The sequence below is a fragment of the Asparagus officinalis genome, chromosome 9, assembly GCF_001876935.1.
Source record: "Asparagus officinalis chromosome 9, Aspof.V1, whole genome shotgun sequence".
Lineage (NCBI taxonomy): Eukaryota > Viridiplantae > Streptophyta > Magnoliopsida > Asparagales > Asparagaceae > Asparagus > Asparagus officinalis.
Window position 1 is genome coordinate 60,357,827 of NC_033802.1, and position 18,699 is coordinate 60,376,525.

Sequence of the window (18,699 nt, forward strand, 5' to 3'; positions counted from 1 at the left end):
TTCCATGCTTTTTCTTGAGAAAATCAGGGACCTTTCAGATGACGTTTAGTGAACAAGAAAATCAGAGCACAGGCAAGTTGAACTTGCTCACCTTGCTAGGTAATAGAGTGCCTAAAAAAGAAATGTAATTACATAACATTTTGTCAAGTTAATGAAGAAAAATGTAATGTAAGTTTATACAGTTTTTCGCTTTGGTCATTATCTCGTACTTCAAAGCGCAACTCTCTCCTTGCAATCATTATATAATCGACTACTCTTGATGAGTATCATGGCACACGAGCGTCTGGTCGCAAGTATTTGCAATTGCAACTGTAACAAGCACAAATATATGAGCCTAACTCAAGGGTATCGAATACCAAAAAGGAAAACATCACAAATATATCATCCGTGATCACACTTGAAATCCCAGTAAACTGGCATCCTGCCCCTGCACGTTTCTGTAATCAATCACATTTGAACTCTCCATAGCTGTCTCATAGCTCAAGCTCTTCATCAATCATTCAAATGGGGCTGGAGATGAACTGGTTTCGTATTGAACTGTTTTGTTACACATTGGTGTTCATTACGAGCTTGGGCAGTCCGTTATTCTTCCACCTGGGGATACCAGCACGAGCTGCTTGCTTCAAGATGCCTACCCACTCTTCGAGTATCGACTCCTTGAGTTGTTGGACTTGCAGGTATTCCTTCTCCATTATGAGCTCTAGCTCCTCAAAATGCTTCATCTTGATTTTCAGCTTTTTCAGCTGCTCAAGGAAAATTACCACAAGAAAATCATGCATCAGAATAGGTTTACGTGGACTTCGTTAGAAACAGTTAAGTAGAATATGATGATGACAGAATAGGACTACAAGGACTTTGTTGGAAGGAGTGGTGTCACTACATAAATAATAGGGTTAACTGCGGATAGACCCTTTGTACTATCATCCTGATAGTTTTATTGTTGTAGATACACTTTCTGAGGGAATTTTTTGATCTTTTAAGGGAGTCTATAAGCAATAATAGATTTTCACTGGTTCTGGCTTTCTTCTCGACGTTTTCGTACTCATTTATTCTCTTTCGGGTTATTTTGTTAGACACTAATTACTGGAACACGGGAAATAGCTACTCATCATTAAGCACAAATGACAATAGATTTCCACTTAGAGGGTCTATATGCAACAATAAAATTCTTTCAAGAAGTATATGCAAAAGAAGTTTATTTGCAATAATAGAACTACATATGTAGTATGTTCAATTTGGCAATAGTACAGGGGGTCTATCTGCAACTGACCCAAATTGATAATTACAATTATTAAATTAATTAACTCAACATATAGTAAAAACTGATTAAGTTAGATATGAGAGAAGTCAATGGAAGAAAATATAAATTGCCTCTGGTAAAAAATATGGAGTTTAATTGGGTTATCTATTATACCGAAGGCTATATAATGGGGAGGGGTCATGTCACGTGACAGGACTTTGACATAGGTGGAACCGCCAATGAACCTAACATAGGAGATAAGCCCTTGAGAAAGCCTAATGGAAAAATAGGATTCAAGTAATCCCAAAAATTTGAGATAAAAGGCTTTGTTGTTGTTGCTGCTTGCTGAAAATCATGCATCAGCATAAGCACTAAAAAGAAGGAACAATTTCAAGTTTCTGCTTTCAAGGCGTGCTAAAAAGAAGGAACAATTTCAAGTTTCTGCCTTCAAGGCGCGGGTTACTATCTTTTCTCAAAGGGGTTAATTACAGATAGATCCCTATACTATCATCCAATTGCGGATAGACCCCTTATAGTTCTATTGGCAAGGTAGACTCACTATACTATTTTTGCCGAATGTAGATGAACCCCTTAATTGAATTTTTTTTTCTTTTAACTCATAGAAGAGTCAAAAAATGTTCACCCAGGAGCCTATCCGCACGTACAACTATAGCTCCTGAATATTAAAATGTCGAGTGACAGAGAACAGGGTTGTTGAGAGAATATGAGGATGTCACAATCTTATTCTGATCCCAGAACTTTATAAGGGTTGTTGAGAGAATATGAGGATATCACAATCTTATTCTGACCCCAGATATTTATATGTAATATGAAGAGCTTAGATTATATATTTGTAATCATGAAACCAATTAAAACTGGAGTAGACTCTATATTCATCACAAACAGTCACATTTAAAATATTTTTAACAAACAGTCACATTTAAAATATTTTTAAAAAAATCAGAAGGAAACCTGCATTTCAATAATAGATGCCATCAGAAGCTCCATCTCCCTCATTTCCTGGTCTGCCAAAAGCTTGGCACGAGCAGCTGTTGCTCCTAAAGATGTTGCAATGGCCGCTCTAAGTCGAAATGTCGTGGCACCAAAACTCTTTTCAGGAGAAGACTCTTCATTATTTGGTGGAAGAAAAACATTAATCATGTTATGAGATAAAAATAAATAAAATAATAAGTCGAAAAAGGGTTGCAGTGCAGCAGAAAAGGCTAAAAAGGTTCATAGTTCAGCAAAATTGAAAAGAAAAAGGATATATGCATTTATAACAAACATACTAGTAAATGAAGAAACTGTGAGTTCATGAAATTACACAGAGATACAAATAGAAAAGCTATGCAAATAGTTAAAGGCATGCACACAACACGACAGCATATTGTCAAATACATAATATGTTCATAATCTGTCATGTGATATGGAAAAAGAATAATAATGCATTTCCCTCAAAACAGAAAAAAAGTATCAAGCACATTAGGTTTACCAAAATTACCTTAAAAGGTGTGCAAAGTTAATGCTTTCATCAGATACTTACACAGAATTCACACGACATGATAGCATATCATTGAACATAGATGATGTCCCCATAAATATCCCATGACCAATAAAAAAATGTGACAGTGCATCGAATTGAATTATTCTATCAAAATTCAGACCAACTAATCAAACTCGTACTTTCCATTGCTGACACACAACCACACAAGTATACAAGAAAGAGGTCTATCCTTTCTGGATTTTGGAATTTCTAATCCAATCAGTGCAGGAACCAAATGAACGATCCTCTTCACGGATCAACCAAACATGATTTTCTCTAGGGATCAACCAAACGAACAATCTTCTTCACGGATCAACCAAACGAACGATCCTCTTCACGGATCAACCAAACGAACGATCCTCTTCACGGATCAACCAAACGAACGATCCTCTACGGGATCCAACAAACAAATCATCCCTCTTTAAGGATTTGCCAGACAAATAATCCCTCTTTAAGGATTTGCCAGACAAATAATCCCTCTTTAGAGGTCCACCAAACAAATAAAGCCGAGAAAATAACCTTCATCGAACCAAACTCCAAACCAAGTCATAATTCAATCAAAATCTTTTTTTCTTTGGTAGGTAATGGTGGTCAAGGTTTTTAGAATACAAGTGGTGGTGACAGTGGTGCCATCAAGTTGAGTAGGTGGTGAACGAAGAAAAATCGAGACGACACAGGCGGTGACGAGTGCATATACATTGAGGATGACTACTGCTATCATAATGGTAATCCTGATTATCAACAAGGCTATTGAATGCAGGACATATAAGAATCTGCGGCATTGTTCACGGTGGACAATCACCTCTGTACTGTTCAAGATGAACAATTACAAAAAGGGAGGTTGTAAGGCAGACGGAAGAGTTGGGGCCCTAGGGTTTGTAAGGACTTAGGGTTTTGTGAGGGCTAGGATTTGCATGGCTCTGAGATCATGTTAAACAACAAAATATTATAAATTTTCATTCATATTTTGAAAGCTATAACTACTCCCCTTTATGTAGGGATACAATAATAAGAAGTTTATTGTATAGCCAATGTGGGACTAAACACAATTACCTAATCACAATTATTCTCTTATCTCTCGATCACCAAATCTTTAATTTATACTCTTAATACATTATTCCTAATATAATTATAACATTATAGATCTCCATAATATATTCCTTAACAAATACGAATGGTTAGGAAAAATAATAATGGTTTGTTAAATTTTAATTATAATCTCACATCTCGTATCTTAATAAAATTTCATAATACATATTTGTTAATCTTGTAAAAGACAGAAAATTAAACTTTGTTAGTTTGATACAAATGGTTCGGAAAAATAATGGTTTGCTAAACTATTCTCATACAATAAAACGATCTAATGCGCCATTATTTTAACAAAATAAAAAACATACTAAGTTATTAGTGCATAGACAAAAAAACAAAAAACCTAAAAACATTTACAAGAATAAGCTAAGAGAATAACAAAAATGTAAATAACCCAATTACGTCTTGATTTATGAAAAATATTATCATCTCTATTTATCTTTACTTTATTTTTCCATATGGCTATTTCAATCAACAAGTTACCACAATTAGTCTAATTTAGTCATTTAGATATAATTTAAAATCATTGAAAGTTTCTGCTAATGACTAACTTTATGGGCTAATAATAGAGAAAGTTTTGATGTTAAACTGCAGAGATATGAATTTTAATATTACACTGGTACATAGGACCCAATAAGAGATTGAGATTTTTAATGCTAGGTGGGGCACCTCATGCTATCTAACACAAATTAGTTATACAACCAATTGTGTATAGAAAACTTTCAGAATTTCAGGTTGGGCATGTGCCCAACCTTGCTTGAATATGGCACCGCCCCTGCATACAAGAGCCTCTTTAAGAAGAATAAATCCTCCTATGAAAGAGAGACATGAATGTTGTGCCTAGAGAAACCAAAACAATCGCCAAGAAAGATAAACAACCAACCAAAATCAACAGCACAAACAACCAAACACCAGTTTTACGTGGTTCGGCAAGATGCCTACGTCCACGGGGCAAGGAGGGGGGAGTTTTCACTATTAGAAATCAAGAGGAACAAACTAGGGTTACAAATCTCTCATAAACCCTCAACAATCAACTCTCAATCTCTCCAATTGCTCCTAGAATAGAAGCCCAAAGAAAACTCTCTCAATCTGCTCAAATTCGTCCTTGCTCTTTACACCCTAAAAAACACCCAATGGGTATTTATACAAATCCAAAACGAAGCGGGTCTGAAAACAGGTCCAACTCAAAACCGCAGCGTCGGTCGACCGGTATGGTCGACCGCGATCCATCTCGGTCGACCGGCCCGGTCGACCGCCCTCCATCCAGCGGCTTGCTCCAATGTCCAGAGAACCGTCGGTCGACCGACACGGTCGACCGCCCATAGATTCGGTCGACCGGATCGGTCGACCGCCACCAATCCTGAAGCCCAATAACTCCTGTGCACGAATGCGGTCGACCGGGCCGGTCGACCGCCACCCAATTCTGCTGAAACCCGAACTTTCTGCCAATTCTACAAATCTCCACCTCGGCGAAGATTCTACCAAACTGAGCCGACACCGATCAAACCAATACCTCAACTGTTGCACCCAGTATGCCATGGCAACGGACTCATGACAACGGACTCCAATCACAACACGTCGAGATCCAAACGGGAGTGCGAACACTCAACCCCAAACCAACTGTGTCTACTCACCAAACAACTGAGCCTACACCGACTACACCAAATGCCTCACTTGCTGAGACCCAAATGGGAGTGCGAACACTCTCCCCAAATGTCGATGTCGCTCACCAAATCGGCTGCATCATAAAGACTGCCTACGTATCCTCTTGCCTAAGGAATCAAGCCTTCACGTAGTTCACCCTATGGGCCTCCAAAGGCCCTCAATCCAACCTGCGGCTGATAGCATCATCAACGACCTCAAACTGAAGCGATCCAAACACCTCCACCTGAGATGTAACAATGGCCGTATCCAAAACATATCCATCAGCTGCATCCAAATCAACTACCTCATCATCTGCACCCATAAATAAATGACTCCCACGCTGTGCCCCCTCAGCTGGAATCCCAACCAATGCAGAATGACCTGGAGTATGTGGGTAAATCCCCACCCAATGTGGAGTAGCATCAACCTCCACCTGCTGCGATATCCCTCTGACCTGATCAATACTCTCCACCTGCCGAGAGTCCAAAGTGACAAACCTGCTCAGACTAAACTCAGAAGCTCCCAACTGATAACCAAATGAACTCCTGAATCTCAACTGCGCAATCGGATCCAACCTCACATCAATGATGTGACCAAGTGCTGGGTAGCCAAATATCCGACGCCGGCCAAAATCTGAAACAGCTCCACCAGATCTAACAACTCTATACGCAGCAGTCGGCAACCACATAAGATGACCCAAACCTGTCGAAGCCTGAATACCAGATCCACTGCTCGACAACCAATACCGATCATCCTCCAGAAAGGAACGGCTCACTAAATCCGCCATCTCATCACGTCGCCCCACTGTCTCCTTCCCTCTGAAGTGTCTCCAACTGCCGTGAGCTCAGCACCAATGCAAGAAAGGACTCCTACTAGAACAAGTAAGACTGGTAACCTTTCTGCCCATACACCTCCTCCAACTGTTACGGACTACTAGGGCTTTATACCAACGGGACTTGGTTGCAACCCAAATATGCCTAGTACAATCCCCAACATAGGAAACAAAATAACGATTACCTCCCGATGATGCCTCCTCGGAAAGCCCCCAAATGCCTGACTGAACACCTCCAATAAGACCTCTCGATCGATGGATAGAAGTGCTGAACTCCACCTCGGTCTTCTCGCTCATACCAATGTGCTCACAGGACTTCAATCTGCAGGTCATAGCACTCCTCAACAATCTGTGCACGGTATAACCAACAATATATCCCAGCACCAAACAATGCCACATTTTAGCCATAGAAGTAGTCAGCGCCCTATCAACTACCGTGCTCCCAAGTAGATAATACAAGTTACTCCGTCTGACTCCCTTCATCACAATCATGGACCCTGATGTGACCTTCAAGCGAGAATCCGCCAAGATCACCCTATAGCCTGATGCCTCCAATACCCCAAGTGAAATAATGTTCTTCCTCAGTTGAGGAACGAACCTCACATCAGCCAACTCCCGGATCATCCCGTCACTCATCCGAATCCGAACGGTACCAATACCACCAATAGGGCATCTGTGATCATTACCCATGAGAACAGCATCCCCTCTTTCCAACTCCTGAAAGCTGGAGAACCAATCCCTTCTAGGGCATATGTGGTAAGTCGCACCAGAATCCAACATCCACTCGGTGGAGTCGGCAACATCAACTGACGGAAGAGCTGGGCACGAATAGCCCGAAGAATCTGAATCTGAAACATCGCCACTAGCCTTGGCAATATTCACCTCTGAAGCTTGAATAGCTTTCCCTTTATTCTTCACAGCTTGCAATTTTGGGCATTCGGCTTTCCAATGTCCATCCTCTCTACAAAAGGCACACTAATTCCTACCAACTGCAGGATGCCCCCCTCTAGACTACGACCTTCTTCCACGGTTTGGACTTTTAGCTCTTGCAACCAATGCACCCGCAACCGGCTCGATGGAAGTCTCCTTGTCCTTCTTTCGAAGTTGATAATTCACAAGGGCTGCGGTGACCTCACTATATGAAAGTGATGCCTTTCCATTAATAAGAGTGAGAACGAAGGTCTCATATTCCTCGTCGGGCAAGGAACTCAATAACAACAATGCCTTGTCCTCGTCTTCAACCTTGACATCTACATTCGCCAAATCTGCAAGTAGCTTCGTGTAATGGTTCATGTGATCACTAATAGATGTCCCCTTCTTCAATTGGAAGCGATAAAGCCTCCTCTTCAAATGCAAACGATTTCGACCGCTCTCAGTCAAAATTTGCCCTCTTAGGACCTCCAATCTTTTTGTCGAAGTTCAATTCTCACATGCATATTTAAGTTCTATGCGGTAAGGTCAAGACCTAATCCTACCACACTTGTGCCGTTCTATTCATTTTATTCCAACCTTTCATCCAATGGTCCTGGCGGCTTTCCGTTCCAACTCCAATGTACTCTTCCACAATTTCTGCGCATTTAGCCGCCAATCCATGACCTTCGCCATCGCCAAAGTTCCAAAATTATTTGTGCCCGTTGAATTTTTCCACATACATATTTTCATAAGAATGTTATATTCAAATTGGACGGCCTTCACACCAGAAGCAACCCTCCCCAACTTTTATTCTTTTTTCAGCCATATATCTCCAAAGCGACCACCAAACCAATGCGGAAACAAACGAGAAATTAGATCAATTAGAAAAGACGAGGATTTGTTACTGAAAAGATCCACCTTTTATCACCAAACGAGCCTAGAGTGAATTGCCAAAGCGATCTACTTCCTCCAAAATAGCCCAAGCGTAGCCCGGCAGCTCTGATACCAATTGGTTGTGCCTAGAGAAACCAAAACAATCGCAAGAAGAGTAAAACAACCAACCAAACTTCAACAGCACAACAATCCAAACACCGTTTTTACGTGGTTGGCAAGATGACTACGTCCACGCGGGCAAGGAGGGGGAGCTTCTTCACTATTAAGAAATCAAGAGGAACAAACTAGGGTTACATCTCTCATAAACCCTCAACAATTGAACTCTCAATCTCGTCCAATTGCTCTAGACAATAGAACAGCCCAAAAGAATAACTCTTCTATCTGCTCAAAATGGTCCTTGCTACTTTACACCCTAAAAAACACCACAATGCGCAATATATAGACAATCCAAGAACGTAAGCGGTCTGAATAACCAGCGTCCAACTCAAAACCGCAAGCGTTCGATCGACCCCGGTATGGTCGCTAGTCCCGTCCATCTCGGTCGACCGGCCCGGCGTCGCGACGGCCCTCATCGAGCGGCTTGCCTCAATGATCCAGAGAAACGTCGGTCGACCGCGTCGGTCGACCGCTACCATCTTCGGTCGACCGCGCCGGTCGACCGCCACCACCACCGAAGCCCAGTAAGCCTCGTGCACGAATGCGGTCGACCGGGCCGGTCGACCGCCACCCAATTCTGCTAAACCCGAATATTTCCTGCCAATTCTACAATGAAAACAAGAAGAATAAATCCTCCTATGAAATTCTTTCAATTATATGAATCCTTTTCCTCCACATCAACAATCAAGGGACATTTGCTATAGATAAATTAATCAAAACTATGTGTTAAGCTTTTTTTCTTCCTATGTATTTCTACATCCATCATCTCAACAAATACTTCCACATAAAGCTCTCAGGCACAAAACCAAATTGATCCTAAGAAATGACTAGTCTTTCCTCAATTAAAAATATGAAGTTTTTCTTGTTCTGGTTCAGGACTCTTCTATAGTGATTCTTACCATGAACTCGGGCTACAAATATACTAGATTACCATAGGCCCTATAAGATATGCCTGCTCTTGCTAAGTTTTTGTAATCCAAAGACCGAAAGAATCCAACACTACTAGAACCCACTAGGTTCACCTGTTGGCACGAGCCACCTGTTAATACTCGTATGCTTTCTGATTGTTCATGTATCCATCTAAGCATCTTCTGATTATTCATGTATCCATCTAAGCGTCTTCTAATTATTAAGCAGCATCCATGACCCATAAGAGAAATTCTGAGGGTCCAAATATTTATCACTCGTTATATCATTTAAGCACCATGTTCAACAAATAGATTTAAGGTGATGATCAGTTTTGACCAGTGAAATGTTTTTACTACCAATTTTCCAATTACTAGTTGCATGAGTTTAGCTATTTGCAGATATCCATGTATCTGGTAATGACATAGGTGTCTCTTTTATGGGGATTTGAGAGGTGGGAAATTTATATTCATTCTGTTAACTATCCACAGTTTGTATATAAAACTTATGTATACTTTACTTTAAAATTATGTATATTTGCCATCGTTCTAATACACAAACTATGCAAGCCCCAAAGCGCATCTCCTAGGATCAAAGCAGCTTGGCTAGCTGGCAGAAGAGATGTAACGAACCTATGTATATTTGCCAACGTTCTAATACACAAACTATGCAAGCCCCAAACCGCATCTCCTAGGATCAAAGCAGCTTGGCTAGCTGGCAGAAGAGATGTAACGAAGCTTATGCGAAGAAAAAAATTAAATTAAAAAAAGGTAGCTTTTAGTTACATATTCCCCAGCTTGCAGAGGGGAAGAGGGTGATGGAAACAGGATCAGATGAGAGTTAAGGTCGATCCGTCTGCTTTTAAATTCTTGCATCCAGGAAGGTATGAGAAGAAGAACGTCTGTACAATCTTCTTGCTTTCCTCTTTTATCCATGTTCTCGCTTTTATTTACATATACTTCCACTACTATTAACCTTCCTCTTATTCCTTCATATCAGCCTAACTCTTTAGCTACTGATGTATGCTCAACCAGAGGTATTCCCTTTGCACCATCCCCCTACCTCTCCTCTCCACCACCAAGGCACAATACCCACAAAAAGAATGAAAAAAAAGAAAAGAAAAGAAACCAAAACCAGGCATACACAAATACATATCCTCCTCCCACCACCAATGTCAGCCAAAAAGCTTATGCGCACTATATACTATAACGCTGATATCACAAAGAAGCATAGTGCAGAACTAATCTGCAACTATAGATGCGTTGTTTTTGAATGTCATGCAGTAGTACACGAGGAATCCAATGGAATCAATTGTTGACACTGTCATGGCAATACCAGTACTAAGTGCAAGTTCAATTTGCGGTTTTAAAATGTGTCCATTTTCTACATGCCATACACAAGAATTCTCTGGATAGCAATTTACCAGTCTTTTGACGGTAGAATATATAATATGTGTAACATGGAGTATAAACTATAGTTTACCCGCAAAAGTTCAGTGGCTATTAAGTTCAGTGGCTATAAAGTTCAAGCTCCATCCACACAAACACACATGCACACACAAACACACACACATATAAGTATACATGTATTGTGACAAGAGTTCATGACTTAATACCTGTCTGCTTATGCCTCTTTACCTCCTGATCTTCAAACCTGTGGTTGCTGGAATAACTGAAATACAATAAGTGAATATCGCAAACTATTAACTTTCCAAGAGGTCTCCGATGCTATCATGTATAAGGAAGTCCTCAATAACAGACACTAACCTCTCTGTCTCATACTGCATAGTTGGCCCAAGTTTGTTAGTGTTGTCATTTCTATCAATCTCAAAAGCCTTCAGCGCACATGGGTTCTCATGGCACAATGCTGCAATAGCAGCCTCAGCTGCTGCCGTAGCGACATGTGGTCCTCCTACTGTAGACAGGAGAGCTACCTAACAAATATGATGTCAGCCTCCCCCATTGTAAACACGCTACAAAATGAGGTGGTTGTTTCTGCATATTAAGAAGCAAAGGGTCATAAAACAACTAGCTACCTGGTTCATTAGCGAATCTGTAACGTCAGTAAAAGAAGCTAAGCATCTTTTTTTGGTAGGAGGTTCTGGGGAAGATTCCTCGGTGACTTTCTTCTTTTCATTAGTAGCAGTGATCTGCTCACCATCTTCTTTTACGGTCTCTTCTAATTGTTCCTTCAGCACATACTGAGCTTCTTTGGTTACTCCACTGACTGGGTTCCTACTAGTATCCAACTTATTACGAATGGGGCCTAACATATGCTCGCCAAAAGGTAAATGTATAAGTCTTGCAATACAATCAAGTTTATTCTTGGTCCGGACGTGCTGGGCAATAAGATCCCAGTCATCACCATGCTTGAGAACAGCTTCCAAAAGAAGTAGCGTTTCTGCATCTGTCCATGCATTATTTGCATGCTTATCACCACCATCTAGATGATTGTTAGCCTCCGAACCATCCACTAGCTTTTCTTCTTTAGTGTTCTTATTTTCAGAACACTTTGAACACACTGCAGAGTCAGCCTGTTTTTTGATGTAGCAAGAACATAATCATAATATGCAGGAAAACACAAGTTACACTCCTATAAGATTTTAACTGCAAAAAGAATTTCATTCCAGAAGAATGCAATTTTAGTTGTTCTATTTACAGTCAGTCACCAGCATAAAATTTGCAAGTTAAATAGCTCACTAAAGTCATTTGTACCATGAAACATTAAAATTGACTTCTGATATCAAAATGAAACTTTTCCACTATAATTGTGTCAATTGAAGAATAATACTAGATGAAAATGGTTCAGAAACATATAGTGTGAACAGAGTTCTCATAAATATTTAATTTGCATCTTAGTTAATAGGAAGATATAGTAAAAATAATTACAGTAAAATCATGGAAGTTGTATGTCAAAAGAATAGCAAGGCACAAGATTTCATATGAATTAAATGTCTAACATAATGAGCATATATGCATATAGACAATCCCCATGTTAGCTTTCCAAATGCAGCAAGAATCTAAGCTTATGTGAGGCAATAACTATCAGATGCATAACGGTGATGACCAAGGTTACATAAAGCGCTAGACGGCCTAGGCGTTGGACCCGACGCCTAGAGCATAGGCGGGAGCCTAGGCAGGGCCTAGACAGTTTTTTTTTAAATTACAATAATTAATAATAAAATGTCAATGTTATAGAAAGCTTAGGTGCCGGATTAGCACCTGAGTGAATTTCTTTCTTCGTTTGAGTGGTGGTGGAGGAGCTTTTGCTGAAGGTTGGAGGATATAGATCGGGAGTTAATAGTTGGAGGCTAGAGGAGTTTGGCGGAGATCGGAGAATGTGGAGGCTACAACATTGGAAATCATGATCAAGGCCTAAAGTGTCATCCATGTAGGCAGACCGCGCTCCCTTAGGTGCTCTCAGAACCAAGGTGGGCAGCCTAGATACCGTCTAGGCTAGGTAGGCGGCCTAGGTACCACCTAAGCATAGGCATAAGCCTAGGCAAGCTAGTATGAGGCTTTTTAAAACATTGGTGATGACACGAAAAGGCTCATAGAAGATAATAACAGTAAGCCTACACATAAATTTCCAAGTATATATTGTGAATCCATAAATAAAAAACAAAATATTAGAATTGTCTTTAAATAGATTTATTTCAATTTTTTACCCCTCACAAGTATAGCACCGCATTATCTGCAAAATCCTTCCCATAACAAATTAAGTATTGCAGCAAGAACGATTATTTAGAGTTAACTGTCATTTAGACAATATTCTAACGGAAGTGACAAATTGTGCTTTGTTTTGATGAATGCAAGTAAAAAATTTGGTCATTGAGCAAGGTTTTCTGTAGCAGTTCTCTGTTAATTTATTGTCCTTGCTGTAATCAGCCATGGTTATACAGAAACAAAGATTCCCTCTCAACAAAGTTGAGAAATTATTTTTCCACAAGGGGAAAAAATCATTTATTGAATTAAAAATCTATTGCTTACAATTGGAGAAAAAAGGATGAAAATATTTGTTATCCATAATGAATAATGACTTCGGCCACAGTATACTAAATTCCAGAAGCTACGTATGTAGGGTACGCATTCAAGACATTGGATCTGTATCTAAGGCAGTTAAACAGGGGGATTTATTTTAAATTTACAAGTCTTTTTCTCCATTGCAAAGAGAGAGTAACAGTATCCATTAATTGTTTATTTGGTTTTGAGGAATAAGCAAGATCCTCTCCTATCGAGCAAGGGACCATGGAAGGAGCATATCCTCTGAAATACCTCTAGTTATTAAAAGCAAATCTACAAGAAAATGTACAGATAATCATATGCATGCATCCATTATAAACATGTGTCGCTATTTGCTGGCCTAGAATTCAATTCTGTAGGACCTGTCGTGTCATGCTCATATATCTCTTGCGCATGCATAATAGGACTATATTAATCGGCTTCTTCTCTTTCTCAAATGGGGCCTATAATAAGTGAACAAAAAAGATCTAAGAAAAATGTGCCTCAAATGTACAGTGCTACTCCATTTCTTATTTATCTTCAAATCTTCCTTTACTTATCATGGATAAATTTTAATTTTAATCCACATATTCGAGCACAACAGTGAGGTATTCTATAAAATACATAAAGAACACAATTACAATTACAAACAAAAAGAACAATAAGCTAAAAGCAATTTAAGTAGCATCCAGTTAAAAGTACCCTGAAAAGGTTATCCGAACAAGATAACAATTGTCAATAAAATGGATCAGATATATGAAATCTCAGAATAGGAAACAGATAAATTATCCAGGGGCCTAGGACCAGAGTATACATCTAGCACGATCACCATCATTATATCAAACAAAACCTTATCACTCAACGTAGAATTGGCTACAGACTCTAGTATAAATGGAGAAGACCCAAAGGAAAGTGTCACCAAACTTTATAAATATGTCAAAACCTGATATCACATCAACTTTCTGAAATGGATTCAAATTATTAACCAAAGAGATAGAAGCTACGGCTTGCTACAAGCCATGAAGCAGGCAGAGAAAGCAAATCTAGTTCATCTGTCTACTCTAGGTGCCAAAGTACTTCCCATAAAGACATCGTGTCTATATGAATGAAGGATGAAAAGAGATGTGACTCCGTTCATAGAACTGAAGTCAAAGCCACAGTGGTTTCCATATTAAGGACTATGTATTACGAACACTTCTATTGTAAAGCCAAGTTGCAGTAGGCACACATACAATGTGCACTTCTAAGATGCTGTGTATTCATGTGTTGTGTCTATTAATAATGTTCGTCAAAAATAATTACCTAGGACCATTGGAAGCATTTTGGAAAGTTTACTATTATGGAAATATATCTGCATGATGTATGGATGATATTTTGCTGCATGGTACATGACTTTGCAGATGTTGAAGCGAGTTGAACCTTTTGACACAAGTTCATATGATAATTGAAATTTAAGTGTTTATAAATCCTTAAATATGTTTCCACAATTCAGCTTACTCTAATAGCACTTGTCTACTATTTCTGAGTGATTACCTTAAATATTTCCAATCCTTTATTCTCTTTGGATGTGTGATTGCGGAAGGATTGGATCAAGATAAGGCACTGAAACTCAATAAAGGTGAGAAAACAACTTATCATAACTCAAGGTGCATTAGCAATAGAATTACTAAAGATAAAGGAATGCCAAAACTCACATCAGATTTGCCCCTGTAGTCAGCACTTGATTTACTCACACACAGCTCTTAAATAACTCGATCAGAATTTAATATTCAAATATAGATATAAAACCAACTTCTTGTAATGATTTAAATCAAATATCATGCTAGAAAAATATCAACCTAAGTGACAATATGCATACATAATCACCATCTGGAAGCCTACATGGTAAAAATCATGCATGCATCACTGTTTTTACCCACAGATAATGATTTCAATATGTTTATGTGACATCACAAAAATGTTCTCTGACAGAGGATGTTATAATAGTTGTACACATAAATTCCTTGCCATCATATTTCTAACATAATCTAGTTCTATGAGGAAACAAGTTACACAGCTCTCAACAAACTCTTCTCCATTTCAAGTTCAAGTAATAGGTTTAGGTGGGAGTTATATTATTATTCAGTCTGCAAAGCATATATTAAACAACCACACTACAAAGTTTAGGTGCATTTCTACTAATATATCCAATACTACCATCACAAAACACAATCCATCAGAAGCCATTTGACACACACCCCTCAAAGAACGCATAAGAAAAGTGCTCACAACTAAGGTTAAACTGTTTAAGGAGTTGGCAATTTAATACATACTATGAAATCAAGACAACGCATCCTAGATGGTGTGGCCACTTAAAACATGAAACAATTACATGTCAAACACAAGTATTGAGCACGATAGTACTGCTTATATGTACTTCAAGAATTTGTTATCTCTTAATGCCTCATGCTGTGTTGCAATTGTGTCTGCATGTCTGTGTTTGTGTAATGAAATCTAATTCCCGATACATGTATATGAAAAAACAATTCCATCAAATACAAACTTCGAAATATACAAAGTTCTCGCATTATATTGCTTATGTTATTGCCTTATCTCCTGTTCAAATTTCAAAAATACTCCCCCAAATCTAAAAAATTAAAATCGAAACAAAAAAAACTTACCTTTCCGGTTCCCTCCATCTGATTACCACAGATTCCACATACCTCCCCGTTCTTCCCCATCTGATCCCCAAACACATCTGAGTACGAGCTTAATGCCGGTAACCGGAACCCACTCTCCCCTGCACAGCTGCCACCTCCCCATGGATTCAAATTATTAACCAAAGAGATAGAAGCTACGGCTTGCTACAAGCCATGAAGCAGGCAGAGAAAGCAAATCTAGTTCATCTGTCTACTCTAGGTGCCAAAGTACTTCCCATAAAGACATCGTGTCTATATGAATGAAGGATGAAAAGAGATGTGACTCCGTTCATAGAACTGAAGTCAAAGCCACAGTGGTTTCCATATTAAGGACTATGTATTACGAACACTTCTATTGTAAAGCCAAGTTGCAGTAGGCACACATACAATGTGCACTTCTAAGATGCTGTGTATTCATGTGTTGTGTCTATTAATAATGTTCGTCAAAAATAATTACCTAGGACCATTGGAAGCATTTTGGAAAGTTTACTATTATGGAAATATATCTGCATGATGTATGGATGATATTTTGCTGCATGGTACATGACTTTGCAGATGTTGAAGCGAGTTGAACCTTTTGACACAAGTTCATATGATAATTGAAATTTAAGTGTTTATAAATCCTTAAATATGTTTCCACAATTCAGCTTACTCTAATAGCACTTGTCTACTATTTCTGAGTGATTACCTTAAATATTTCCAATCCTTTATTCTCTTTGGATGTGTGATTGCGGAAGGATTGGATCAAGATAAGGCACTGAAACTCAATAAAGGTGAGAAAACAACTTATCATAACTCAAGGTGCATTAGCAATAGAATTACTAAAGATAAAGGAATGCCAAAACTCACATCAGATTTGCCCCTGTAGTCAGCACTTGATTTACTCACACACAGCTCTTAAATAACTCGATCAGAATTTAATATTCAAATATAGATATAAAACCAACTTCTTGTAATGATTTAAATCAAATATCATGCTAGAAAAATATCAACCTAAGTGACAATATGCATACATAATCACCATCTGGAAGCCTACATGGTAAAAATCATGCATGCATCACTGTTTTTACCCACAGATAATGATTTCAATATGTTTATGTGACATCACAAAAATGTTCTCTGACAGAGGATGTTATAATAGTTGTACACATAAATTCCTTGCCATCATATTTCTAACATAATCTAGTTCTATGAGGAAACAAGTTACACAGCTCTCAACAAACTCTTCTCCATTTCAAGTTCAAGTAATAGGTTTAGGTGGGAGTTATATTATTATTCAGTCTGCAAAGCATATATTAAACAACCACACTACAAAGTTTAGGTGCATTTCTACTAATATATCCAATACTACCATCACAAAACACAATCCATCAGAAGCCATTTGACACACACCCCTCAAAGAACGCATAAGAAAAGTGCTCACAACTAAGGTTAAACTGTTTAAGGAGTTGGCAATTTAATACATACTATGAAATCAAGACAACGCATCCTAGATGGTGTGGCCACTTAAAACATGAAACAATTACATGTCAAACACAAGTATTGAGCACGATAGTACTGCTTATATGTACTTCAAGAATTTGTTATCTCTTAATGCCTCATGCTGTGTTGCAATTGTGTCTGCATGTCTGTGTTTGTGTAATGAAATCTAATTCCCGATACATGTATATGAAAAAACAATTCCATCAAATACAAACTTCGAAATATACAAAGTTCTCGCATTATATTGCTTATGTTATTGCCTTATCTCCTGTTCAAATTTCAAAAATACTCCCCCAAATCTAAAAAATTAAAATCGAAACAAAAAAAACTTACCTTTCCGGTTCCCTCCATCTGATTACCACAGATTCCACATACCTCCCCGTTCTTCCCCATCTGATCCCCAAACACGCCCCCTCCTCCACCACCACTGCCGCCAACCCCACCTCCTCCTTCTCCTCCCCTTTATCAACCCCAAAATTGATCAACCCCCACCGATCCAAGAACCTAAACACCTTCTCTATCGACCCCACATCTCCAATCAGAGACTTCCTCACCTCAGTAAACGTCAGCCTTCGAGACGGCTCCTCGCGAAATCTATTGATGATGAAGTCTCGGTATTCCTTGTAAACCCTAGGGTTCCTCGAATACGAGCTCCCGTCGAAGAATTCAGGAAGGGATCTGCGCTCCGTCTCATGGATCGAGTCCCAGCTGAACCAACCTAATCGAAATTGAGAGAAAATTAGTAAATTCAGAAACCCTAACCCTAGGAGAGAGAGAGAGAGAGAGAAGGAGAGTTAGAGAGAGAAAGAGAGCATACTGGAGGAGATGGGGATCGTGTAGAGATCGCGTTGTAGCTCTTCGGATCTCAGAGCCATGGCTCTCTCTCTCTCTCACTCTCCCCTCGAGATGGCGGGAAGAGGAGAGAGGCAAGAGAACGCGAAATGAACGGTCGAGATTGGATCAGAGAGAGGTCTGGGGATGGATGGAGAGATGCCAGCCGTTTGATTTGTTGGGTTGGGTTTTTTTTGAGGGAGTTTTTAAGAGAGCGAAGGATCCAGAGAGATTGAAGGAGGGGCGAGGGTGAGGGGATCCCTTGGGGTTTCGGTGGATTTTGTTCGGAATGCCTTGGTTCGGTCACCTGCGGTGAGCTTAATGAAGAAAGAGGTGACTTTGCAACTGGGCCTTTACGTTGTAGGTGGGACATGGCCCAATATGTACATGGAATTTTGGGTCTTTTATTTCTTATTTTAGCGCCTTTCGTCTTTACATTATGAACCTAGTCCCTCGAAACATTGAAATTTGCTATTAGTTCTCTCAATATC

The 18,699-nt window shown here is 39.2% G+C and overlaps 2 protein-coding genes across 5 annotated transcripts; both read right to left on the reverse strand.

The window, feature by feature from the left end:
* On the reverse strand, positions 502-17,773 carry LOC109823873 (SWI/SNF complex subunit SWI3A-like). Of its 4 annotated transcripts, none has more exons than XM_020390296.1 (7): positions 15,878-16,011; positions 14,751-14,819; positions 11,252-11,749; positions 10,983-11,149; positions 10,832-10,878; positions 2,213-2,367; positions 502-743 (listed from the first exon to the last, which is right to left on the reverse strand). In XM_020390296.1, the coding sequence occupies exons 1-7, from the start codon at positions 15,935-15,937 to the stop codon at positions 546-548; spliced, it is 1,194 nt and encodes a 397-aa protein (XP_020245885.1). In that variant the 5' UTR covers positions 15,938-16,011; the 3' UTR covers positions 502-545. The 4 variants fall into 4 exon arrangements, with proteins under 4 accessions (XP_020245885.1, XP_020245884.1, XP_020245888.1 ...); XM_020390295.1 differs by having other exon boundaries at positions 10,832-10,887; XM_020390299.1 differs by lacking the exons at positions 14,751-14,819; positions 15,878-16,011 and adding an exon at positions 17,711-17,773 and having other exon boundaries at positions 10,832-10,887.
* Positions 17,791-18,476, reverse strand: LOC109823496 (SWI/SNF complex subunit SWI3A-like; the record flags this gene model as incomplete). Its single annotated transcript, XM_020389774.1, has 2 exons — positions 18,195-18,476; positions 17,791-18,095 (listed from the first exon to the last, which is right to left on the reverse strand). Coding segments are annotated over exons 1-2 (363 nt in total), but the record flags the coding sequence as incomplete, so codon positions are not given.